The sequence below is a fragment of the Oryctolagus cuniculus genome, chromosome X (genome assembly GCF_051225735.1).
Source record: "Oryctolagus cuniculus isolate XC-2025 breed Fujian yellow rabbit chromosome X, ASM5122573v1, whole genome shotgun sequence".
Taxonomy (NCBI): domain Eukaryota; kingdom Metazoa; phylum Chordata; class Mammalia; order Lagomorpha; family Leporidae; genus Oryctolagus; species Oryctolagus cuniculus.
This window is the reverse complement of record NC_142888.1, coordinates 91,395,781-91,423,174: the sequence shown is the minus strand read 5'-3', so window position 1 is coordinate 91,423,174 and position 27,394 is coordinate 91,395,781. Positions and strand designations below refer to the sequence as shown.

The window sequence follows — 27,394 nt, the reverse complement described above, 5'->3', positions numbered from 1 at the left end:
AACATTTTTGGTTGTCATGACTTTAGGGAGTATGGTATACGAGTGGTATTCAGTGGATTAGAGACCAGAGATGTTGCTGAACATCCTATAATAATGCATAGCCCCCAACCTCCCAATTATAGAGTGCTCCAGTCCAAAATGTCACTAGTGCTGAGACTGAGAAACCTTGCTGCAAGCAATGATGGCTCTGGGGATGTGGGAGGCAGGAGACAGCTTAGAAAGCTGTTCTGGTGGTTTGATTTTATGCCTTATCCTCCCTCACCTAGCCTTTAATTTTTTTCCTGATATATGGGGAAGAGAACTTTATCTCCACTTCTCATGGCTTTCTCCAAAATTTTTCTTACAGGTTTTCAAAGCTACCTGGCAACAGATCTGGAAATTATTTCCATAACTTAATGTTGCAAAAAGATGACTTCAGCATCCTAACCCCTGACTGACTCAGTTGGTGCCAGGTGGAGGACTCTCATCACCTTCTCTTGAAACAAAACTGTTTAATTTTGTTGTCTTAGTTTGTATATTTTCTGTGACTTGAAATAAACTTTGAACACAATTTTAGTACACTGCAAATTGATATACATGACCTTTTTGGTTTTAAGAAGCTGAACTCCAAGGGTGAAACCTTAGATGTGTTTTCTACCCTTCCCACAGCATTGTGCTTTAATGTTATATTGTAGCTTGCTCTTTTGGTTAACCATTCTTTCTTCTTGATAATATTTGAGAATTTCTCAGAAGCAGTGTTTTCTGGAATTTAATTTTTGCTTAATTTGCTTCTAGCAAGAATAATAAGGCTTTGCCCTTTGAAAACTTTCTCAGACTTCTGAGTCTTCTGGGAGAAAACAGCACATGCTTAGAGCTATAAAATGGTCAAAAGGCCAACAAAGCAAAGAGCCTAGCACAGCAATGTGTTTAGTTTAGAAAAATATAAATATCAAAATGCATTTTGTCAATAGCAGATCTGAACATTCATAGTTCAGAGTTAAGACAAAAGATTGTGTTGGCACTGGTTTGAGTATATCAACAATACAAGACACTGTTGACATTTTCTTGTCCTAAAACTTCAGTCTTGTAGTCAGCTTTAAAAACCCACTGATTTTTCACATGTTCAAGATGAAATAACAACAGCAGAAATAGAGTGAACAAAATACATTTCATCCTGTCTTCCAGGAAATCACTAACCTGCAGCCCTACATTATAAACCAAATTTATTCTGGGAACTTAAAACATAGAAAGCCCTAAAACTTCAGACCAAATGTAGAGGACAAGCATTCAGGTTGCCTGGTAGGTGTGTCCCTGCTTCCTACCTTGCAGATAGTTCTGAATGTAATCAGTGCTCTAACCTGGGGTCGTCTTGCCTAGTATTCTCTCTCTCCTAGTGGCATTAAGGAGGAACATAGTTTCTCTCCATCAAGCCAACCTCAAGAGGTTAAAAGTTGCCTTAATAATTAGTAAAGTTCTACTGGAACTATTTTTGATCCTATTTGTATTCTCAGAATACTACCCCCTGGGTTAGGGATTATGGTCAGATCAATTGAAAACCTGGCATAGGCTTAGAGAATGTAATAGCATATTGCTTTACATGGCAAGCAAAAGAATGCAAAGATCATCTACTTGATAAACGTTGAAATGGAGGAATTTTCTACTCTTGATACATAATCATTTATAACAGAAATGTGCTGAATAAGCTGTTTCATATTAACCTAGCAAAGAAAATATGCTCAAAACAGCTGAAGAGCTTTCTGGGTATCCTGCTCATCTCCAATTAAGCTTGGATGACAATTTTGCAGAGTTTATTATTTTCATTACCTTTTATGTCCATTTCCATGAATACCAGAACCTTGATATGTTGATTTGAGACTAGAATAAAACCTTCTCATCAGGAACACCTAAGTTTCAGGGAACACTAGCATTCCAAATCAAGGGTCTTGAAGATGACATTAGTTGGTCAGCAGTTGTCTAACAGGAACCGTGTTTTTGAGGTTACATTGTGTGTTTTCCCAAAGTCTTATTAAAATTAATTTAGGTAACTGAAATCCAAGTGAACAAATTGGCAATAGCAGTGGTATCCCAATCTATCCCTACAGAAGCACCCGTAAGTGTCTTTTACTGGTGTAATAACACAGTTAGGTACCATGGGTCCATGAGCTACCTTTATTGTGTTCAGACTAGTGACTGAAAAACCTATCTCACTAATCCTTCATGTCATACCAGAGGTTCCTGAATAATTAGAAACAACCATTTGTTCATTCTTGGTGACTTAATGGTAGGATAATTGGTGCTATAATGTTAATTCAGTAGGAACATTCTCATCAATCTATAATGACTTGAACTCTGGGTACAACTAAATGTGAAGTTTTTTCCCTCTTTTGAGGGGCTTAGGGCTTCTTTTCTCCTAGTGATTCATGGTGACTACTAACATCCTAGAGCAGATGTAATTGTAGGCTAAGGTTGGATATATGACAAAAATAAAAAGCATTCTGGTAAGACAAAGAAATGGCCTTTTGCTTATGTTACTTGGTGAATGATTACTTGGTGAATAGGTAGGTAGGAACCAAAAAAAAAGCTATTGAAATTGTAAATTATTTCTTAGTTTTTAAACGAGACTTTAATAAGTCCCCTTAATAAAAAGAGTGATAAGGAGCCTTTGTGTTGACTACAAAAGTCATCCTAAGATGGAGTTCAAGTTTTTTCAATTATTTTCAACAGAATAATAGAAGATGACAGGATAACTGACTGTAAATTATAATACAATTTCAATTACAATTCACATACTTTCAAGGTTTTCTTTCCCAAATGGAGAGCCCAGAAAATGCAACAAGTCATTAAGCAAAGAAAAAAATCCTTCATTTTTTGACAAGCAAAATTAAAGCATAAATTGCTGTTCACACTGGATAAGATTATGTTTAATGTAACAGAATGTATGTAGTTGGTGTTATATGGGGATAGAGTTCTTGGTAATTTTATGTTCATTGTTTATTATTTATGTTTATTATTATGTTTTGTCATTATTCAATAAATTTATATTTAAAAAGGCACCCTAATTAGAAATCTTCTGTGAGGGTGAGAGGGCGGGAAGGTAACCAAAGTCCAGGAGATAGTAACAGCTAAAGTCAGCAGAGCCACCTGGGATTAAATTGTGTAACTGTCAACCGCCAAAGCTCTTGCTACAGTCATGGCTTTTAAATGGCTGCTCAAACCTGACCTGAGTAGTGGATGATACAAACGAGATGAAATGCAGATAGCCATCCTCATTACTGCAATTCAGAAATTTTCTTTGTTGAAGTAGAATTGAACCTTCCTAGGATCCAGACTGGAGTGTCGTTGACAGCATTTGCGCAGGCTCTTTGCCAAACCTTGAGGACCACATAAGAAAACCCCCACCACAGACCTGCAAGAATAAAGCAGTAGTAAGGGCAGGAATGCAGTAAAGGCTGCGGGTGTTAGTGGGAATGAAGAGACTGCTTTTGCTAGGCCTCTTATTCCCAACAACACCAAGTTAAAACACAATCGGTGGTTGACTTCCCATGTTCTTCATGTCAATTTTTTAGCCTTTTCTGTTAAGTCCCAACTATGCTCCCAAGAACCCTTACTACTGTAATACTTACTTATTGAGGACACAGATACCCAAGAGATGTATTACAGCACTGTACATAAGTGGTAGACCCTGGATCCAGGCTATGGGCTCAAATCCCAGCTCTGACATTTGTCCCACCCATGTGACTTTAAGAAAGGTGCTGGTTCAAGTCCCAGCTGCTCCACTTCCAATCCAACTCTCTGCTATGGCCTGGGAAAGCAGTAGAAGATGGCCCAAGTGCTTGGGCCCCTGCACTCATGTGGGAGACCCAGAAGAAGCTCCTGGCTCCTGGCTTCGGATCAGCCCAGCTCCAGCTGTTGTGGCCATTTGGGAGTGAACCAGTAGATGGAAGACCTCTCTCTCTGCTTCTCCCTCTCTCTAACTCTGCCTTTCAAATAAATAAATAAATCTTATTTAAAAAAAGAAAAAAGGTCTTGGGGCTGGTGCTGCAGAGTAGTAGGTTAACCATTTGCTTGTGGTGCTGGCATCCCATATGGGCAGTGATTCCAGTCCCGGCTGCTCCACTTCTGATCCAGCTCCCTGCTGATTGCCTGGGAAAGCAGCGAAGGATGCCCAAGAGCTTGGGCCTCTGCACCATGGGAGACACAGAGAAAGTTCCTGGCTCCTGGCTTCGGATCAGCTCAGCTCCAGCTGTTGCGGCCATTTGGGGAGTGAACCAACGGATAGGAGATTTCTCTTTCTCTCTCTCTCTCTCTCTCTCTCTCTCTCTCCCCCCCCCTTCCCTTCCTCTCTCTCTCTCTAACTCTGTCTCAAGTAAATAAATAAATATTTTAAAAAAAAAGGTCTTCACCATTCTGTATTTCAGACTCCCACCTATAAAATAGGGATAAAAATGGTACCCACCTCAGGGTTGTTTTGAAGAGTAAGCGGAAACATGTGACACAATTGGGAAAATGTGTGGCTCAGTCAAGTGCATATGTGTTAGCTTCCATTAAAGCCATTCACTGTGAGTTTATTCCCACCTCAATTTCTCACAGTGAAGAGCTGATGTCTTTCCAGTTAAGCTCCGTGTCTCACTCACTCTGTCCTCTTTTTTAAAATATAATTATGCCATAATTCGCATACCATAAAATTCATCCTTTTGAAGTATGCAACTAGTGCATTTTAGTATAGCCACAAAGTTGTGCAATAATCACCATTATCTAATTCTAGAATATTTTCTTTTTTTTTTAAAGATTTATTTTATTCATTTGAAAAAGTTACAGAGAGAGGCAGATAGAGAGAGAGGTCTTCCACGCGCTGGTTCACTCCCCAGATGGCTGCAATGGCCGGAGCTGGGCTGATCCGAAGCCAGGAGCCAGAAGCTTCTTCTGGGTCTCCCACATAGGTGCAGGGGCCCAAGCACTTGGGCCATCTTCTACTGCTTTCCCAGGCCATAGCAGAGAGCTGGATTGGAAGAGGAGCAGCCGTTACTAGAACCAGCACCCATATGGGATGCTGGCACCTCAGGCCAGGGCTTTAACCCACTGTGCCACAGCACCGGCCCCTAATTCTAGAATATTTTCATCTTCAAGGTTCATCTGTGTTGTAGCATGTATCAATACTTCATTCCTTTTGTATCCATGCAGATACTACATTTGCCTTATCCCATTCATCTGCTGGTGGATACTTGGATTGTTTCTATTTTTTGGCTACTATGAGTAATGCTGCTATGTACGTTCATGTACAAGTTTTCATTTCTCTTGGGTGTATACTGAACAGTGGAATTGCTGAGTCATACGGGAACTCTTTGAGGAACTGCCAAATTTTGCCCAAGTACTGCACCATTTCACATTCCCACAAGCAATGTAGGATTCTAATTTCTCCATTTACTGTCCAATACTTGTTATTGTCCATCTTCCACTAAGTCCATCTTAGTCCTCTCCCCTCTTTTGTATGTTAATTTATTTCTATCAATTGGTCTCTGTCCTGTCTATAAATATGCTAAGATTGTCATCGGGCTAAATAAGCATTTCCTGGGGCTGGGGCTGTGTTGTAGCAGACTAAACCGCTGTCTGCTGTGCCAGCCTTCCATATGAGCGCCAGTTTGAGCCCTGGCTGTTCTACTTCCTTTCCAGCTCCTTGCTAATGGCCTGTGAAAGCAGTAGAAGATGGCCCAAGTCCTTGGGCCCCTGCCGCCCACATGGGAGACACGGCAGAAGCTCTTGGCTTCAGCCTGGCCCAGCCCTGGCTGTTGTGGCCTTTTGAGAAGTGAACCAGTGGGTGGAAGCTCACTCTCTCACTTTCTCTCTGTGTGTGTAACTCTGTGTTTCAAATAAATAAATAAAGCTTTAAAAAATTTCCTGACACAGAACCTTTCCAATACTTGACTACACATCTCTAATAATTCCTTCCTTGATATCTATGACACCACTTCCCCACGTTCTCCTACTTATTCTCTGGTTTATCTTTCTCTCGCTCCACATAATGTAGGCATTACTTAATACTCTATCCTTTGCCATTCTCTCTCCTGGCAATCTGCTGCACTCTCACAACTTCAACTACTTCATCTCAAGCATAACTTCTGCTTATCCGCTGCTTTATGACGTACAAAGCTTTTTTGATACATTGTATCACTTCATCTTTACAACAGCCCTGCAAATGAGCACAGCAGGCATTTACTAGCATAACCATTTTAACAGATAAGGAGTTGGAAGATCAGAGGGTTTTTTAGCTCAAGGTCCTAGAACTAGAAAGTGTCACAACCAGTCTGAGGTAGGACCTAGGATCATCTGAGTCCAAGTCACTAAGCGCTCTTGCCACTGCCTTCCCAAAGCCTTTCCTGATCATCCGATGTGGCCATAGAGTTTTCTTGCCTAGAGTGTCCATGCACCTGTTTTACACAGTGGGTCATTCTGATTGAGTTTATTATATGTATGCCGTGGTCAAATGTGTGCTACCAGAGGGCAATAACTGTATCCTATTTCTCTTTCAACCTCCAAAGCTTCTAGAATAGTGAATGCCAAACTCATAGAAAGTAGCTAATAATTCTGTAGAATTGAATTGATCTTCACCTACTGATTTGTTCAGGAAGTGTATCTGCTACAATCAACTGTACTCGCCCATTGGAATGGCTGCTTTCATAGCACTATGTTTTCCTGTATTCATGAATATGTCGCAAAACTCTCTAGAAAGACTGAGCTCAGGTGATCAGTGAAACAGATATTGCACTCCAAAGCCTTCTTACTTTAGAGGTCATTGCCCCCCACCCAAATGCATTTGAATTGCTGCAGGTCTCTATTTTGTTTGGTAGATCAGAATGGAGGTTCCTTGCCTCACTGAATAGAGGCTTGCTGGGGCAGCAAACACCCTCTCACCAATTACAAAATTGTGACCTTTGTTTTTGATTAAAAAAAAAAAACCATAAGGTTTTCTCCATTTTAAGCAAGAATCTAAGAATGGTTTCTGCTCCTGAGATCTTTTTCTGAGTGTTCAACATGCTATACTGTCTTTCCTAAACCCTAGCTCTGCAAACTCAACTAACTAGAGGAGAATGTACTTACTTGGGGTGGGCAGTAGCTATAGTAGAGAACTCATTGTCCCACATTGGTCTCCCAAAGGAGGTTTTCTGTTTCAAACCTGTCAAGATGTCAGTGGCCTTGTCAAAGTTTATTGCTGCATGGCCAACCTGGAGTCAGAAAAATAAGAAGTTAGAAAAAGCAAGCACGTCCTGATGGCTGCATCTTTCTTTGGCCACTTTTCAACTTGGGTGTGAGGCTGAAGGCAGGTAGGAAATCAGAAGAAATAATTATCTCTAGTCATCATGCACTATCTTTTGACTGACTTTCATCTTAACATTTAACATGAGAATTAATGTGTTATTTAAACTTACAATGTTGCTATCCCATCCGGTGAGGAAGAGACGGTAGTTTAGAAAACCCACTTTGCCCAATTCCTCCATTTCCTTTTCCAGGGAATTCAACAGGTCATTGAACCAGGCAAAGGCACCTGTCTCCCTGCAGATCCAGTAGAAATAGATCTGGAATAAGCAAAGAGGACATAGTCTTATTAAGTGCCTTTTAAATATATACACAAGGGAACTTCAAAACATTCATGGAAAAATGGAGTGAACATAAGTGCATTTTGGTGCAAAAGAATTTTGAAGTACATTGCATAGTTTTTTGCAACCCACATTTTTTCCAAACTTTTTGAAGATCTCTTATGCATAGATTTTAATTATTTTCCAGCAAATAAACTTATCTTTTAATTCCACTTTCCACAAACTTTGTGAAAGTGCCCTCACATGTACTCTACACTTATTGACCAACCTGACAAATCCACTTTTACAGAGCAGCAGACCTAAGGCAACAGGGATGTCCCGTGTTCTGACAATGTCCCTCAAGCAAAGAGACCTCCAAGACCATATTTGATTTAGGGTGATTTGAAACTGCGAATCAAATCACAGCCTCTGCTTTTACAGTGAATCTGTAGAAGCCAATGGTGTGGCAGAGAAGTGATTTCTCACTCTCGTAACTCCAGAGAGAGGCTTACTCCCTTAGCCATTGGAAAGATCTAGCGCATGAAGTCAATAGACCTGCCAGTGCCAGGCCAGATGACAAGTACTATGTGGAAATGTACCTTTTGGGTTTTGAGTTTGTGGTCAGCACGCTGGAATTTGTACCAGATGGATTTCAAGATGGAAGCAAAGGGAGTGACCCCAATTCCTGCTCCAATCAGCATAGCCACTTCATACTGGAAAACATCCTCACTGACTGTGCCAAAGGGACCATCTACCTCAATTCTGGCAGGAGACAGAAGACAACAGGCAAGTGAGTCACCTCCACCTCTAACCTTGAACATCCTCCCAGAAACTTCGCTGTTCCCATGGCTGACTTCTACCTGATTATTGCTGTTGTACCAGGCCTAAGGTTTAATGAGGGATTGCTTTCTCTTTTCTGCCAGTCTGCATCCTGGTCTGGACCCTACTGGTCTCAAGGACCTACCTGGGTAGTGGTAACTTCTGTTGTTCAAAAGCCTTGATGAGTTTTTCTGTCCAGTCCCCTGCTACTCGGACATGAATGGAGAAGAAATCTTCCTCTGGAGCAGAGGTCAGAGTAAAGGGATGCCACTCCAGGAAAGAGATTGAGGGGCAATTAACGAAGACGTACTGCCCCACTTCCATGCTGAAACCGCGCTTCTTCATCTGCAATTCCAAAACTTTGGATGGGTGCATGATCACCTGTGGAGGAGACACACAGACCCAAGGAGGCAAACTCAAATGGCAACAGGGGCAGGCCGAGGAAGTCCCTGAGTAGAGCTGGAGGGCTAGTGACTGATGGAGGTGAACTGCAAACCCAAGCTCTTTCTAAAGGGGGCAGCAGCTACTCAGTTCTTGACAAGGGTTGCAAAACTGAACTGTGACTTGGTTGCTAATCAGCTTTTCTGATTTTTCAACGGAAGCAAGAAATGCCTCTGTGTGTGTGTGTGTGTGTGTGTGTGTGTGAGAGAGAGAGAGAGAGAGAGAGAGAGAGAGAGAGAGACTGAGCCTCCATTCAGATTTTTAACTGTTGGCAATCAATTATTTTTTTAATGAACATTATGTGGGCCGAACAAAAATGTATTCATGGACTAGATCTGGCCCAGGTTAGATCCGGGAAAGACAGCTCTGAAAAAGACCCATCCTGAGCATTTCCACCAGACCCCTCCTTCCCATCATTTTGTCCCACACTGGAGAAACTGAGGTAGGTTGCTCCTGTGTTCCTCTTTATTCTCTTCTCAATGACAACATGACAATTGAGTTGTTGTTGTTGTTGTTGTTGTTGTTGTTGTTGTTTTAACACAGCCAGATGGCAATTGAGTTTTATAATCAGGCATAACGTAACTCTTATCACAGCAAGAGAAAAGTGTGTATTCTTTACCTTGGTAATCACAACCTTCTGCCGGGAACGATAGAACCGGAGGATCCTTTCAAAGGCATAAAGAATGCATGGTGCAAGGATCCACTCCCAAGACTACACAGAGACAGAGCAAAGTATTAGATCACATATCGATCTCTCACTGAAGACTGACTGTGTCACAATTTATTCTTTCACTTAAGATCTCTGATGTGTGCCTACATTAAACCTCTAATTTCACAGATCTTGAGGATGGAAATCAAAAGAAATATACCACAATGATTTCATTTGCTAATCTGCTACTCATAAACAGAACACTTTCTGAAAACTCATAGGTCTGACCAGGAAGTGAAAAAAAAAAAAACCACAGAAATAAAATACATGGATAGATGATGGAAATATACTTAGATAGATGATAGAGATATAGATGATAGAAATGTACATACATTCTTAAATTATATGTAAAATTTAATTGTAAGGCTCTAAGACAATCTTTCAGGACAACTTGTCCAATCTGAGGAACCAATGGAGAAGATAGACGTGAAATAGAAACATACGATTAAAAACACTTTTAAGAAGTAATGCCCAGGGGCCTGCGCTGTGGCATAGCAGGTAAAGCCACCACCTGCAGGGCCGGTATCCCATACGGGCACTGATTCGAGTCCCAGCTGTTCCACTTCCGATCCAGCTCTCTGCTGTGGCCTGGGAAAGCAGTAGAAGATGATCCAAGTCCTTGGGCCCCTGCACCCGCGTGGAAGACCTGGAAGAAGCTCCTTCCTGGCTCCTGGCTCCTGGCTCCTGGCTCCTGATCGGCTCAGCTCTGGCTGTTGCAGCCAATTGGGGAGTGAACCAGTGGATGGAAGACCTCTCTCTCTGCCTCTTCTCTCTGTGTGTAACTCTGACTTTCAAATAAATAAATAAATCTTTTTAAAAAATAAAGAAGTAATGCCCAGTGTTAACCGAGATTCAGGGAAATGGGAATAGTCACCCGTGCAGCTGCTGGAAGTGCAAATTAGCAGCATCTTCCCAGTGGGCAATTTGGCAGTAACCCTCAACAGCCTCAAAGGCATCCCTTCTCTTTGACCTTGGAATTTCACTTCTATGAAATGGAGATAAAGAAATAAATAAGGAATAAATAAGGCACTGCACGTTAAACCACTGTTTGGGACACTAGCATCTCATGTCAGAATGCCTGTTTAAGTTCCAGCAACTCCACTTCTGATCCAGCTTCCAGCTAAAGTGCTTGTGAGGCAGTAGAGGATAACTGAAGTAGTTGGGTTCCTGCCACCCACATGGGAAGTCAGGATGGAGTTCCTGGATCCTGGCTTCAGCTTGGCCCAGCCCTACCTGTTGCAAGTATCTGGGGATGGAAGATTCTCTCTCTCTCTCTCTCTCTCTCTCTAGTAATTAAAAAATAAATGAACATTTAAAAACACATAACTAAGCTGTACATAAAATACACAATATTTACTAAGAAAAAATGTCAAGAATAGAATATCATAAAACTGTTTCAAACAGATTTTTCAGGGAAGTATTTGACCATAAAGGAAAACATATGATATAGGACAAAGACAAAGATGCTTACCTTACATGGTAGAACTCTATATGTAATTTGTCTGTATGTTCTACAATAAACATGTATTAGTGTTTTAATTTTCAAATAGAGGGAATATTGAAATAGCATTTTTTGTAATGTTTATGGAGGAAACTGGTGTTGTCTTCCTTAGGGTATTAAATGACCCATCAAAGCAACCCTTGAGATTTTTTTTTTTTTTAGAATTTATTTATTTTATTTGAAAGTAAAATCAAAGTTATAGAGAGAGGAGAAGAGAGAGAGAGAGAGAGAATCTTCCATCCATTGGTTCATTCTCCAAATGGCCACAACAGCCAAGGCTGGGCCAGGCCCAAGCCAGGAGCCCGGAGCTCCACCCGGGTTTCCCACGTGGGTGGCAGGGGCCCAGGTACTTGGACCGTACTCTGCAGCTTTTCCAGGCACATAAGTAGGGAGCTGGATGGGAAGCGAAGCAGCCAGAACAAGAACCATGCTGTGATATGGAATGCCAGCATTGCAGACAGCAGCTTAGCTCACTGCACCACAATGCCGGCACCTGAGCTACCCTTTTCATGTAAATGTTAACAGACTATACACACTGCCCTGCGTGTTTACATTTCATATCTTGGAGACTGGTTCTTATTCATACGTATTTTACTAGCGGCAGGGTAGTCCATCACCATAAAGTCCTGTCATTTAACTATTGATGCAGACTGGTTTCCAATCTTTTTTTTTCCATCAAGCAGTGCTGCAATGAATAAGCTCAGACATGTAGTTTAACATATAGACAAGTATATTTGTGGAATAAAATCCTGGAAGTAGACTTGTAAAGTCTCATGGACACTTCCAAATCACCCTCTACAAGCAGTTACATGGACTGATTCTCTCACCAGAAATACGCAAGAGCATTGCCCTACACTTTTTCATCTTTGCTAGTCTGATAAGTTAAACCCTCCTTTCTTGTAATTTAATTTTGCATTTCTTCCATTATAAAAACACAAACCATCATTTCAGTATTTAAGATTAAAGTACACCTCCATTTCTGTGATTATCCTGTTCATATTTTTACATGTCTTCTTATCAGGTTAGGCTTTTAGTATTGATTTCTAGGAATTGTTTATATATTAAGAAATTAGCCCTTGGTCTGTGAGTTGTAAATATTTTTCCTACTTAATTTGTTGTCAGTTTTTATTTCTGACCGTCTTGTCTGGTTTCTTTCTTTTGTGGCTTTGAGATTATTTGTCTTACTTAGAAGTATACTCTCCCATTTCAGCATAAGAAAAAATTCCTATGTGATCTTAGGGTGCTTTTTTTTACATATAAACCCTTGCCCCATGTATCCTCAACCCATGTTTGAGTGTAAGATATGGAATGAAAATGTAACTTTTTTCCCAGATGATTTTCTTGCTGTTCTAAAAATATTAATTTATCATTTTCCCACTGAATTGAAATGTCAACTTTAGGAGAAATTTTTAGATATTAGATTAGGTGAGGACTAACTAAGCCATTGTACTTTCTTTCTCTTTGTTTTTTAAATATTTATTTATTTATTTGAAAGACAAAGTTGAGAGAGAGAGAGGGAGGGAGGGAGAGACAGATAGAGAACTTCTATCCGCTGGTTCACTCCTCAGCCACAACGGCTGGAGCATCCGAAGCCAGGAGCCAGGAGCTTCTTCTGGGTCTTCCACATGGGTGCAGGGGCCCAAGCACTTGGGCCATCTTCTACTGCTTTCCCAGGCCATAGCAGCGAGCTGGATTGGAAGTGGCGCAGCCAGGCCTCAAACCGGTGCCCAAATGGGATGCCGGTATCACTTTACCTGCTACTCCACAGCGCCAGCCCCTAAGGTATTGTTCTTAATCCTGCATCTCAATTAACCATTTTAATTATCCTCAAATCACTTTGAAGCACCACAAATCGAACTTACTTTTCCATTCATTTTTCAATATAACCTACTTTATGAGCAAGCAGAATTGATTCATAATATCCATTATAATTACCCTGGGGAACACCTTCAGTTACCTAAAATCCAGTTTCCTAATCATCCAGTATCTGACAATAATTTCTTTTTCTTTTTCTAAAATATTTATTTTATTTATTTGAAAGGCAGAGTTAGAGAGAGAGAGAGAGAGAGAGAGAGGCAGAGAGAGAGAGGTCTTCCATCCACTGGTTCACTCCCCAAATGGCCACAACTGCTGGAGCTGGGCCACGCCAAAGCCAGGAGCCAGGAGCTTCTTCCTAGTCTCCCACAAGGGTACAGGGGTCCAAGGACTTGGGCCATCTTCTGCTGCTTTCCTAGGTGCATTAGCAGGGAGCTGGATGGGAAGTGGAGCAGCCAGGACTCGAACTGGCACCCATATGGGATGCTGGCACTGCAGGTGGTGACTTAACCTACTACACCACAGTGCTGGTCCCTCTACAATAATGTCCAAGCATGTCCTCATATCACCAAAGAAAGCCCACTCGACTGACTGGGATGTTACAGCTGAGCTTTGGGGCAGTACAGTGGTCAAGAGCACAAGTTTGAAGCCAGAACGCCTTGGGCTGAATTCAAGTTCCACTACTTGCTTAGTTACTTAATCTCTTGGCATTTTAATGATTTTTTAAGAAATTATTATTTTATTTTATTTATTCAAAAGGCAGAGTTTTGGAGAGAGAAAGACAGAAAGAAGACAGAGATCTTCCATCCTCTGGTTCACTCTCCAAGTGGCTACAACAGCAAGGGCTGGTCCAGGCTGAAGCCAGGAGCCTGGAACTTCCATCTGGGCCTCCCACATGGATGGCAGGAACCCAAGCACTTGGGCCATCTTCCTCTGCCTTAGCAGGGAGCTGGATCGGAAGTAGAGCAACTGGGACTTCAAACTGGCACCCATTTGAATTGCTGGCATTGAAGGCAACAGCTTAACTCACTGCACCACAACACTGGCCCCAGAGTCCCTGTCCTTTTGTCTTAAAATGGAGACAAGAGAGGTATGTACTCCATAGGTTATTTCTATATGTAAGTGAGATCATGCATCTTTTTTTTTTGGACAGGCAGAGTGGACAGTGTGAGAGAGAGACAGAAAGAAAGGTCTTCCTTCCATTGGTTCACCCTCCAATGGCCGCCATGGCTGGCGTGCCACGCTGATCTGAAGTCAGGAGCCAGGAGCTTCTCCTGGTCTCCCATGCGGGTGCAGGGCCCAAGCACTTGGGCCATCCTCCACTGCACTCCCGGACCACAGCAGAGAGCTGGCCTGGAAGAGGGGCAACCAGGACAGAATCCGGCGCCCCAACCGGGATTAGAACCCCGGGGTGCCGGCACCGCAGGCGGAGAATTAGCCTAGTGAGCCACGGCGCCGGCCAGAGATCATGCATCTTACACAGCAAGGCCAGCACATGATCAATAGTACTAATAATGTGGGCTATCATTATTACTTTTACAGAGGGTCTTGCAATATACAACAACCATTGGTCCTGTCACTTCAAGATCTTCTGTTAGGCCAGTGATGCAGAACAGTGGGTTAAACTAGCACTTGCAATGCTGGCATCCCATATCAGAGTGCCAGTTTAAGTCCCAGCTGCTCTGTTTCCAATTCAGTTTCCTGCCAATGTGCCTGGGAGGGCAGAGGAAAATGGCTCAAGTGTTTGCGAGACCTGGTTGAAGTTCCTGGCTCCTGGCTTAGGCCTAGCCCAGCTTAGGCTGATGCGGTCATTTGGGGACTGAACCAGAAGATGAAAGATCTCTCTCTCCCTCTCTCTCTCCCTCCTTCTCTTTGCCTTTCAAATAAATAAATTTTTTTAAAAAAGATCCTCTGTTAATTGCCTGTTGTCAGTGATGTTGGAAATTCCTTGAAGGCAGGAACCTTGGAATATCTTTCTTAGGACCCAGCATAGGGCTGAGGTAATAATAATGATAACTATAATGAGTAATCATAACAGTAATAACAACTCCTAGAGTCTGTCCTTATCCATAAGGTTTTTACCTGAGGGAAGTGCCCTTCAAACTGAGGATGCCTACAGTGATGGTCAGGATCATCCCACTTCTCAAAAGATTCTGCACATTCATGAGGATGGCTCTCCTCCATGCTCTTCTTCGTTTGACCTCGGACAATTCCACTGGAACAGACAACGGTGGGTATTTTGAAGGTAACGAATTGTGCAAGGTTGGGAGTTGGAACAAAAGAATGAGACTTTGAAAACCTTACCCAACACCATGAATCACTAAGCCAATGATATAGATGATGAAGAGGTGGTGAGTATACCAGAAGACCTCAAAATAATGCTTCCGGATAAACTCCACAGCTGAAGTTACCATGAGAATCAAGGCTATCGTGATAATAACTCCTGTGAGACCAGCAATGCTGGTAAACGTCACATACAACAATGTCTGTGAAAGGAGAAATGTCAGCAAGACACATGTCCACCAAGGTTACTGTGCCCTTCCAGAGCCTAGATGCTTTGCCATTCAGTCAACTCACCGTGTCTGGGGAATGGATGGGATTTAGCCAAGCATCTCCTTCCTTCCCATGATGAGATAGGTTGGAGAGAACAGAGGCCAGGGATCCATCTGTGGCCCGCCGGCTTCTGCTGTAGCGTTCAAAGTTAAACAGGTGTGCGATTATATGAACAGCTAAGTGGAAAGATGGAAAAGAGTGTAAGAAGCATCTATCTGAGGAACATCATGGCAAGCATACCCCACCAAAATAGGAGAATCCTAGAGGGAATGCCTAGCATAATGATAAGTCTACGACAGGTGTCCAAGAATGCAGAGATCCAAGATCTTTTTTTATACTCAGTCAGTCCCCATGGGAATAGAATGTGTGCTCTATGAAAACAGGCATAGAGCAATGCCTGACAAATAATGCCAATAAATATTTGTTGAATGTTTGTAGGTGTGGATGAGTGAATCTGGACTCTGAATGCCCTGGAGTCTGCAATTTCAGGGTTTGCTTGAGTTACCTGTGAGGAGGCAGATCATATACGCCACCAGCTTGTGGAAGGTCAGATTGTGATCCAATGGCTTTCTCAGTGTTCGACTGCAAAACTACAAATAGAAGGTGACTGTGGTGAGGTGCCCCCAGGCAGCCTTAAGAAACTCAGTAACCAGTAACCAATATGTTTTATACATAGCATACTAATACCCATCTACCCTCACCCACCCCCTTGGCCACCAAAAGAGACCTCTGGCTTCCATCCCCAGGGACTCAGTGTTGGGCTGTCCTACTAAGGCGCCAGGGGTCTCTTTCTTTAATGTGAAAATTGTAGTAGTGGTTGAGACTCACTGAGCAGGTGCCCCTCACGAAGGACAGCAGATTGCGACACACGGGAACCAGGATCAGCATGCTGTTATAATTCAAGCAGCGAGCAGAGGCTCGGGCCCAGGCCAATGCAGACTAGAGCAGAGGGGGAAAAAAAAGACATGCTGCTGCTTCATCTGACCACCTAACAGGTAAGCACTGGCTCAGTCCACTTGTCTGAGACATGCAAATGGACAGGGCTTGGCTTACACCCCACTCTCTCCGTAGCTAGCATAATCAGGCTAAGCTCTCTCTTTGCCAAAGATAGAAAATGGACTGAACTTAATATGGAATTGAGAAATTTCTCTGACACTGGCTTGGAAATATTTCACTACACATTAATTAATGTGAAAGAGACTAGAATTTAATGATTTTGGGCTGGCGCTGTGACGTCCTGGGTTAAAGCCCCAGCCTGCAGTGCCAGCATTCCATAAGGGCACCAGTTGGAGTCCCGCCACTCCACTTCTAATCCAGCTCCCTGCTAATGCTCCTGGGAAAGCGGAGGAGGATGGCCCATACCCTTGGGCCTCTGCACCCACATGGGAGATCTGGAAGAAGCTCCTGGCTCCTGGCTTTGGATCGGCTCAGCTCTGGCCATTGCAGCCAATTGGGGAGTGAACCAGCAGATGGAAGACCTCTCTCTATCTGTCTCTACCTCTCTCTGTGACTCTTTCAAATAAATAAAAATAAATCTTTAAAAAAAAGAACTTAATTATTCCATGTTAGCAAATATATTCTATGTATGTAATATTTTGCAATGAATAATTGTACTTAATAGACTCAATTATGATTTTACTATTTGCCATTTACAAAATAGCCTTAAGAATCATATATACTTTTATTTGCATTTTTAAATAAAATTTTTACTTAGAGCTATAATTACCAGTGGTGGCTATTTTATTCTTTTTTTCTATACTGTCTAATGTTGCAATTATAAGCATGTAACAGCTGTGTAATAAAAATAATAAAGCATTGGATGTTTGGAGAAGCAGTTTAGATGCCACTTGGGCTGCCTACATCCCATATCAGAGTGCCCCCCCCCGCCTCTCAAATAAGTAAAATAAATAAAAATTTTAATAGACAAAAATTTCAATAAATAGAAAGATTTAACCATTTATATGTACAAAAGTGTGCTTCAACAGTTCATGGAAAATGAACTTAATAAATAAATTTATTTTAGTGCAAAAAACTTCTGAAATCTCTCCATATGAGGGGTCTTCAAAAGGATCATGAAAATGTGTACTTTTTTATAAATTTTATTTATTTATTTTGAAACTCAGAGTTACAGAGAAAGAGAGAGAGAGAGAAGGAGAGTGGCAGGGGCTCAAGTACTTGGGCCATCTTCTGCTGCTTTTCCCAAGCCAATAGTAGGGAGCTGGATTGGAAGTGGAACAGCTGGGACTTGCATCCCATATGGGATGCCAATGTCACAGGCAGTGGCTTTACCTATTACGCCACAATGCTGACCCCAAAAACATATATTATAAAAAGTCCTGCATGGATTTCAAAAATTTTTTAACTAAAATAAACTTATCTTTTGATTTAATTTTCCATGAAGTTTTTGAAGTACCTTTATAAAATATCTTAACAAATGGAATATGAGGCTGATGTGGTGGTTCAGTGGGTTAAGCCACCTCTTGCAGATCTTGCACCTCATATCTGAGTGCTGGTTCGAGTCCTGGCTGCTCTGCTTTCCATCCAACTCCTTTCAAATGTGTCTGGGAAAACAGTGGACGATGTCCCAAGTACTTGGGTCCCCTGCCGTGAAGGTGGGAGATCCAGATGGAACATTTGTGGAACATTTGGGAAGTGAATCCCAGTTCATGGAAGATTCTCTCTCTCTCTCTCTCTCTCTCTCTCTCTCTGTGTGTGTGTGTGTGTGTGTGTGACTCTGCCTTTCAGATAAATTAATTAATTAATCTTTAAAAAGAAAAGGTTGGTGTCCAGCACTGTTATATTTTTTATAAATGGAATAAAGCTTAGGCAAGACTAGCAATCCCCTAGAGCAAAATTCTTAACTTTATGTAGAGATTCGAGAAGACAGAACTTCTGAGAGCAGAATTTCAGGCTGATTTCCTTGGGTAGCCAAGCAGCATAAATCAAGAACTTGATCTAACAACCTAGAAACAGGCTGAACTAGGTACAGACTGGCGGAATATGCTCCACTCCACGGCAGCTACGTCCAGCTTGTAGCCTCAACTCTGCACAACTGGTCTCTAAGTCTGCTTCATGTATTTGGGACTGCAGGCTATGGGATGTGACTGTCTTGTAGAAGTGCAGGTGGTGGTGGTAGCCAGAGAATTTCTATTGCACTTCAGCCAACTGGCCAGCCTTACACGTGTGCCTGTCAAGGACTTGCTAAAAGGAAGAGTATGGATCCACGTTAACAATCGCTCAGTCTGTCCCTAACAATATGTAAAGCACAGATACTAATTTTCCATATAACCTGGGTCCAGGACAATGTGACATCAGGTGAATAAGCCAGGTCAAGATCTGCCTAGGGTCGCTAATGGCTCACAATGTCAGGCAGTGCAGTGAACAAGAGCTGCCCTGCTGTTTTCCATTTCTGGATCTTCCACATGACCTGTGCTTTCTCGCTCTGCTGAGTCACACTCCGACTGTTTTTGGTAGAGACAGCCTGTTCCATTTCCGAGGAAATTTTCTCTGCTTATCTCGGAGACCCTGCATTTCCACATCAGTTCCCACAGCTTGCTTATTTGAGTCACAGAGGTTTCTTGAAGCTAAAATTGGCAAGTGAGTTGAAAATGTAGGACTATAATTTCACAGCCCCATATTCTGTGGCAGCTATCTGTACAGGATGAATTCTTTTCTGAGAAAATCTTTTACCCCATCACAGCACACTGAAATAGCCCAATGTATATTCGTTTCCCTCAATCAACACTTACAGATGTTATAATTAAACTGCTATTGTCATTAATGCCTCATTGACTTTGGACTTAAACTCCTTCCTCTGCAGCGTACTTGCCCTGCTTCATAGTGAATCAAACTGTTCTCCATATATTCCCCAGGTGAGCATGAATTATAAAATGCTCTATGGAATGATTAAATGAATTATGACACATCAATGCAAAGGACTATTATTCTCCTAAAAGGCTGAGAGCCATATGTGGTGGTATAGTGGTGGTACATATTTTAACAATCAGCTTGTTCAGGGGAAGGAGATTCCTGATTTCCAGCATTTGTCAATGTTGATGATGTAAATATTCCCGCCATGGTAGAATTCAAGGTGTCATTGGACCCTACCGAAAGCAGTTTGGAAAAGATGCACACAGCTGCAAGTATGCGGGTGGGCACTTGGCTGAGTAATTGAGATGCTGCTTGGGATTCCCATATTCCTAATATGGGAGTCCCTAGGTTCAGATCCTGGCTCTGCAGCCAATTCCAGCTTCCTGTTGATAGGCACCCTGGGAAGTAGTGGTGATGGCTTAAGTGCTTGGGTCCCTGGCATCCACATAAATGATCTAGACTGAGTTCCTGGCTCTTGGCTTGGACCTGGCCCACTCCCCAACTGTTTCAGGCATTTGGGGAGTGATCCAGCAGATGTGAGCTCTTTCTGCCTTTCAAATAAGTAAATAGATTTAAAGAAAAAGATTTATTTGAAAGGCAGAGTGCTAGAGAGAAAGGAAGAGACACAGAGAGAAAGAGATCTCCATTCTGCTGCTTCACTCCCCAAATAACCACAATAGCTGGGCCTAAGCCAAGCCAAATCCAGGAACTAGGAACTCCATCCAGGTCTTCCACATTCGTGGCAGAGGCCCAAGCAATTGGGCCATCTTTCACTGCTTTTCCAGGCACATTAGCAGGGAGCTGGATCAGAAGCAGAGTAGCTGGGACTCCAACCAGCACTCTGATATGGCATGCCAGTGTTGCAAGTGACAGCTTAGCCTGATGTGCCACAATGCCAGCCCCAATAAAATTTGTTTAAAGAGATGTAGAGAGGATGTTATTGCAAGCTGGCATGAGATGGTTCTAGCACACCCATGCTTATGTACTCACACGGGACTATACCTGAGGTACATTGAGTATAAGAAGCAATTTCTTGGGGCTGGCGCCACGGCTCAGTAGGTTAATCCGCCGCCTGTGGCGCCAGCATCCCATATGGGTGCCGGTTCTAGTCCTGGCTGCTCCTCTTCCGATCCAGCTCTCTGCTATGGCCTGGAAAAGCAGTAGAAGATGGCCCAAGTGCTTGGGCCCGTACACCCGTGTGGGAGACCCAGAAGAAGCTCTTGGCTCCTGGCTTCAGATTGGTGCAGCTCCAGCCGTTTCAGCCATTTGGGGAGGGAACCATAGGATGGCAGACCTTTCTCTCTGTCTCTCCCTCTCACTGTCTGTAACTCTACCTCTCAAATAAATAAATAAAATCTTTTTAAAAAAAAGGAAGCAATTTCTGGCCAATATCTACAAAGTGATTCTTTTTTTTTTTTTTTTTTTTTTTTTTGGTTCAAACAAAAGGTGACATGCCCTACTATAAAAGTTAATCAAAAACACTTAGCACTATACATCCCAAAGAGCACATGTGACTGTATGGAAAGAAAAAGGTGAACGAACAGTAATAGCTATGCCAAGACAAAAAATAAAGCCCATGTGCATGACAACATGTGAGCAAGCACACCTTTGCATACACACGTTGCACTACAGACATGGTGCTCTCATGGGAGTGCAAAGGGGAGGAGTTTCCACATTGTACTTACACACTTCTATATGGCTTGGTTTTGTTGAAGACAGCATTGCTTCTCCAGAAGGTTTGTTTTAAACAGGGCTTCAAAAAATGAGATGTCCACAGGACAGCAGCATGATTCATTTTGCTGCTGCTGACTCTTTGGTCATCATGTAATCAAGCTCTTAGTAACGAGTCACACTGATTGCATCATTCTCTTAATAAAAAGCTATTTTTAAAACAAATGAACACTTCCTTCGGAGTTCTAATTTCTAAAGAAGGATCTGGGACAAACATTTAGAAAGGAAAACAGCAGGGTAAAATCAGCCCCATGAACAGAACATTCAAATTCATTGTGATCTCAGCATGGGACCTCTGATTATGGAAAGTAAGAAAGTTTTCTTTAAAAGGACATGCTGTCTTCAAACGTGTCCGTCCATTGGGTGGGTCTTTGTGGAAAGTGACTGAAAAAGGGCTCGGTGGAGATGAAAGCGATGGGAGCAAATCCCATACCTGATAGGGCATAATAAACTAGAGATAGCCGTCACATTTGCTCTTCGAAGCAGGGAGTGTCCAGGTGCAGCAGCCTGTGAGAGAACCACCCTCACCTCCATGTGTCCAGTCCCGGTGATTTCCACACCCCACCTTTCCCCTGCCACCCCCAGCTTTCTCCATGCTGTTACCGAGACCTGACCCCAGTTCTTGGCAGCCCCGCCCAGGCCCCAAACGTTTCCTGTTTCAGAGGCGTTTTTCCATGACCATGATGTTAGTCCGCAGCACTGACTTCCAAGGTGCCCTTGGTCTTTCCTTATTTCTTTTTCATTCTCATTCTCCCCCTTCCCTCCCTCCTTTCACTCTCTGCTTCCTCCCTCCCTTCCTTTCCCTCTGCCCTTCCTCCCCTTTTTCTTTCTCTCCCCATTCGTCCCTCCCTTTCCCTCCCTCCCTTCTGTCTCCTCTTTAGTTCCTCCCTCCTTCCTTTCTTTCTCTCCTTCTACATCCCTCTCTCCCTCCCCATTCCTTCTGTCTCTCTCCTCCCTCCTTCCCTTCTCTTCCTCTCCCCCTTTGTCTCTCCTTCCCTCCTTTCCCCCTTTCTTTGTACTTTATCTTTCCCTCCCTCCCCCTTTCTCTCTTTTCTTCCCCCCCACTCCTTCCTCCTTCCCCTCTCTCCCCCATTCGTTCCTCACTCCCTCCTCCCTCCTTTCTCCCCTCTTCCTCCAGACCACTCGCCTTCCTCCTGCCTACCTTCCCTCCATTTTTTTTTTTTGCCTGCCTGCTTGCCTGTTCCTTCCTTTTTCCTTTCGTTTTTCAAATAAAGGCTTCTCTGGTTAAAACACAAGCATGGGGGGCCGGCGCTGTGGCGAAGTGGACTAAGCCTCCACCTGCGGAGCCAGCATCCCATATGGGAGCCGGTTAGAGTCCCGGTAGCTCCACTTCTGGTGCAGCTCTCTGCTGTGGCCTGAGAGGGCAATAGAAGATGGCCCAAGTCCTTGGGCCCCTGCACCCATGTGGGAGACCCGGAAGAAGCTCCTGGCTTCAGATCTGCACAGAGGCAGAGTCTCTGCCTCTGCCTCTCTGTAACTCTGCCTTTCAAACAAATAAATAAAAGTCATTTTAAAAAAATGAAGTTATTGAAAAAAAGAATTTTTCCATCAAGAATACTATATCTGGCAAAAATTAACAACAACAACAACAACAAAACCACAATCATGGACGTGAGCACTATTCAGTGAGCCTTCCCTTCCCACCTGAGTTTCTAGAAACCATTTTGAAGTTTCTTTTTTTTAATTTTTATTTATTTATTTATTTATTTATTTATTTATTTATTTATTTTGACAGGCAGAGTGGACAGTGTGAGAGAGAGAGACAGAGAGAAAGGTCTTACTTTTTGCCATTGGTTCACCCTCCAATGGCCTCCAATGGCGGCGCTGGCATCCCATATGGGCGCTGTGTTCTAGTCCCAGTTGCTCTTCTTCCAGTCCAGCTCTCTGCTGTGGCCCAGGAGTGCAGTGGAGGATGGCCCAAGTGCTTGGGCCCTGCACCCGCGTGCGAGACCAGGAAAAGCACCTGACTCCTGGCTTAGGATTGGCGCAGCACCAGCCGTAGCAGCCATTTGGGGGGTGAACCAATGGAAGGAAGACCTTTCTTTCTGTCTCTCTCTCTCACTGTCTAACTCTATCTGTCAAATAAAAATTTAAAAAAAAAATATAAAGACTGGCCCCTGGATGTTTTCTTTATCTGATCTGGGGAGTATGCCCTACATACGGTTGTCAAATTTAGTAAATAAAAATACAAGAATACTCAGCTAACTTTGAACTTCAGATTAAAAAAAATATATTAGTATTTCAGTATACTCACATTCCATACAATATTTGGAACATACTTAAATCAGAAGTGATTTGTTTTTTATCTGAAACTCAAATTTAACTGAAAAATCCTGCCATTTTTCTGACAGCCCTAGCCTTAGAGGAAATCGGGTCAAAATAGAGCTGGAATCAGAGATAAGGGAAAAAAATAGAGATTGTCTATATCACAGCTGTGATACTCACCCCAAGGATTTCCCTTGTGTAGTAGTACTTGTCGTCCGTCTCATATTGCAGAAATGCTTGCACAAACAAGAAAACGTTGAGTCCAAACCAAATAACCTAGAGGAACAGAACATACAGTAGAATTGGGGTGTGGAAAGGAGGTAACAGTGTGCCATTTGGCTGTTTGGGATTTATCTGTTTTCATTTAAAATGAGTACAACCCTGTCAGTATTGGATTTGCTCTCTCAGTTAGCACTTTGAAATGTGCGTACCTGCTAATGAGCAAGGACAACAAACCAAGGTCCAGGGGCTTTTCTGGCTCACCACCTGTTTGCATCTCCTGCAAGCTAAGAATGTTTTTTACACTCTTTTTGTTTCTCCATTTTTAAATGGTTGAAAAAGATCAAAAGGGTACAATATTTCATGTAATATGAAAATTATGGGGGCAGGCACTGTGGCATGGAGGGGGGTAAAACTGCTGCCTGCAGTGTGCTGGCATCCCATATGGGCACCGGTTCGAGTCCTGACTGCTTCAAATAAATAAATAAATAAATAAATCTTTAACAAAAAATTATGCAACATTCAAATTTCAGTGACTGTAAATAAAGTGACATTGGAACTTAGCCATATCTATTCCTTTCTATGTTGTTCATAGCTCTCTTCATGCTACGATGACAGAGTTGAGGTGCTGGGACAGAAATCATAGGGCTTGCAAAGCCTACGATATGCACTATCTAGCTTTGGACAGAAACATTGTCTCATTTCTGAACTAGAGTGTTCAAACAACTGCACCTAAAAGGTGGCAGTAAGTGAATAGTGGATTTCTGAAGAAACAAAGACTAAATTTAGCATTTATAACAACACACATCTGAAAAGGCCATAACCACTCCAGATGGGCCTGCCTCTTTAATTACACCCTGACACACACTTTGCTGTTTTTGAATGGTGAATCTTCTTTCGAATTCACCTATTATTGCTTTGGACTCATTTGACCTCCTAAGATTGCTTTGCCTGTCCCAAGCTCTGGCTCAGCATTGGCTAAGTGGGAAACCTGGAACCCACTGCCTGTTGTCTTGGAGACCAACCAACTGGGCTTGAGCCCAAGTTTGGAAGTGCTACTCTAATTCAGCAGGTCTCCAGGGCACTGGGGTGGCCGTAGGATGTATCCCTCTCCCTAGGATAGGTCAGACCCATCTCAACCAACAGCTAAAGAGCCTTTAGCCTAAGATATGGTTCATTCAGATTCTCCAGATCTTGACTACTCATTCATCTCTAGCAGGATAGCATTTAAAGTGTGATATTGGAGTCAAACTCCTTGGGCTCAAATTCTATCACCACTTCCTACTAGCTCTGTAATCTTAGACATGTGGTTTAATGTCTCGGAACCTCAATATCTTCATCTGTAAAATGAGGCTACTAAATAACAACATCTACCACACAGCAATGCTGTGAGGGTTACATAACATAGTGCACGTAAAGTGATGAAGGCAATACTTGGTGCATAGTAAAAGCTCAGCAAATGCTGGCTACAGAGTTGAGTCATTACCAAACTGACTTTACCAAAATCAATTCCTTCCTGCCTCCTCTGCTTAGATACTCTTTCCAGACTTGAGTGTCTTTGAGATTCTTTTACTCCAGTTGCAAGGGGTGGCTACCTCAGGAATTCAGGAGACAGAGAAGAGATGCTTCTTAAGGGGAAGCAGAACTGTTTCAGGACCTGAGAGGGATACGGGCTAAAGAGCTCTTATCCCAGGCCGGCGCCGCGGCTCACTAGGCTAATCCTCCACCTAGCGGCGCCGGCACACCGGGTTCTAGTCCCGGTCGGGGCGCCGCATTCTGTCCCGGTTGCCCCTCTTCCAGGCCAGCCCTCTGCTGTGGCCAGGGAGTGCAGTGGAGGATGGCCCAGGTGCTTGGGCCCTGCACCCCATGGGAGACCAGGAAAAGCACCTGGCTCCTGGCTCCTGCCATCGGATCAGCGCGGTGCGCCGGCCGCAGCGCGTCGGCCGCGTCGGCCGCGGCGGCCATTGGAGGGTGAACCAACGGCAAAGGAAGACCTTTCTCTCTGTCTCTCTCTCTCTCACTGTCCACTCTGCCTGTAAAAAAAAAAAAAAAAAAAAAAAAAAGAGCTCTTATCCCATTAGCAATTGTAAGCCAGGTACATGAAGAAGTTCATCCAGGGGGAAGGAAATCCATTGCCCACTTTGGCTGCTATTCCTTCCCCTGTGCATGGAGAAGAAGGCAGAGCACAAGGCCTGAGAGGAAGGAGCGGGGAAAAATACTTTAGGCATAGGAGTATATGCCAGAGACAGCAAGAAATCAGAGGCCGCCAGCAGGCTGAGTCAGGGTGAAAAGGCAAAGCAGCAGAATTAAATGTGTGTCACCACCATAGGTGATAAACTCCTCCCAGCAAAAAATAAGAGAAGGGTTAAAAAAGAAAAAAAACCACAGTATGTCTGAGAGCTAGAAACACCCTGATATTTGTATCTAAACTAGTCATTCTATTAGGTCACTGCTCCTTTCCCCAAACCCCCATATACACATGGGAGACCAGAAATCTAGAGAGGATAATTTGATCAAGTTCACTCAAGCACTGAATGTACCTGCCAGATCCCCTGTCTCCTAAACTAGTTCTCTTCCTGTGATAATGCAAAAGGAGCTAAACATAGGGCATTGAGTGTTCAACATGTCATGAGATAACCTGACAAAATAAACACTGGGCTTTTTGTTAAATACTAGAAAAAACCCCTCCAGGAGAATGCTGTACCTTTTCCCCTGGTGCACCTGGGCAGTCCTAAGGGACCCATAGGAAAAACTGGAGAAAAGAGCAAAAGCCCCCGAAGGAGTGATGCCTGGCGTTCTAAGGCAGTGAGAAGGCACCTGGGGTGCTCCAGGCTCAGGTGTGGCTCAGAAATGAAAGAATCAGAGTGGAGAAAGGTCTCCTTTCTTTGGGAGCGGGGAAGAGATTGTGGGATAGTGAAGAGGCTCTGGGTTGATCACTGGGGAGCTGGGTTTAAGTGATGGCTCTTCAATCCATTCACTGTGTGACCTCTGGGTCTTATTTTCCTTTGCAAAATTAGGAAGCTGGGTTATATTTGCACTGTTATGCGGTGCTGTAGCCACCACCCCACCCGCTGTTACTGGGCACTTGAAATGTAGCTGCTCCTAATTGAGATGTGCTGTGAATGTAAAATACACATCAGATTGTAGAGACTTGGAAAAACCAAAAGAATATAAATGATCTCATTACTATTTTCAATATGTATTACATTCGGAGGGGATAATCTTTTTGATAAATTGGGTTAAACTATGCTGTTAACAATTCCACCTGTTTCTTTTTACCTTCTTCACTATAACTTTGGGAAGTTCAGAAATGATGAATGTGGGCTTGCAATATATTTTTAGCAGGCAGTGATGAACCAGATGATCTCTCAGATCACTTTTATCTCAAAAAAGACAATGATTTGATGAAATCTGGGTGGGGAGAGTCTAGGAAGGATGGGGAGAAATCAATGCTCCAAGGGATAGAAATGAGATGGAAGAGAAAAGAAGACAGAGAATGAGAACGAGAACGGATTGACATTCCAAATACTTATCACCTGACAACATGAATAATTGCATAGTCTTTGCCCCTGTCCACTCATCTGGCCCAGAATTGGATTCATAAACTGAAACCCAATAACTAACATGAAATCTCCCTTTCAAATAACTTACAAATCTTAACAAACATGTTGTCTCCTTACTCTGTCAACCTTCCCAACTAATAGGAAGTGAGACATCACTTACCAGAATCAAAACTGAGAACCAGTGATTAACCACCCAGTTTCCCATCGTCAGGAGCTGGCCTGGAGCTTTTCTGGCAGCAGGGCTGCTGCAGCAATTTGGCTTCTGGAGAGGGTCTTCAGGATAGGGAGCTCTGTCCAGCTCAGCCTCTGTGAATCTTTAGGATGTGAAAAATGTGCA

The 27,394-nt window shown here is 43.0% G+C and overlaps 2 protein-coding genes across 8 annotated transcripts in view; one reads left to right on the top strand and one right to left on the bottom strand.

Annotated features, from left to right (window-relative positions):
- CSTF2 (cleavage stimulation factor subunit 2) overlaps window positions 1-3,032 on the top strand; it is a 34,952-nt gene extending 31,920 nt beyond the window's left edge. For 2 of the 3 annotated variants that reach the window (XM_008273145.5, XM_002720386.6), the window contains one exon: window positions 347-3,032. The gene's annotated coding sequence lies outside the window, so the exon portion shown is untranslated. The remainder of the gene's footprint in view (window positions 1-346) is intronic. The other variant, XM_089324527.1, reaches the window with a different exon arrangement.
- On the bottom strand, window positions 2,566-27,394 carry NOX1 (NADPH oxidase 1). Of its 5 annotated transcripts, none has more exons than XM_002720381.6 (13): window positions 27,218-27,394; window positions 23,456-23,551; window positions 16,217-16,327; window positions 15,894-15,978; window positions 15,413-15,564; window positions 15,140-15,321; window positions 14,918-15,050; window positions 9,430-9,522; window positions 8,515-8,750; window positions 8,150-8,312; window positions 7,404-7,550; window positions 7,075-7,199; window positions 2,566-3,385 (listed from the first exon to the last, which is right to left on the bottom strand). In XM_002720381.6, exons 1-13 carry the CDS (start codon window positions 27,260-27,262, stop codon window positions 3,259-3,261), a joined length of 1,695 nt encoding a protein of 564 aa, XP_002720427.1. In that variant the 5' UTR covers window positions 27,263-27,394; the 3' UTR covers window positions 2,566-3,258. The 5 variants fall into 5 exon arrangements, with proteins under 5 accessions (XP_002720427.1, XP_089180656.1, XP_069923016.1 ...); XM_070066915.2 differs by lacking the exon at window positions 2,566-3,385 and adding an exon at window positions 4,806-4,978; XM_089324528.1 differs by lacking the exons at window positions 2,566-3,385; window positions 23,456-23,551; window positions 27,218-27,394 and adding exons at window positions 4,806-4,978; window positions 20,944-21,073.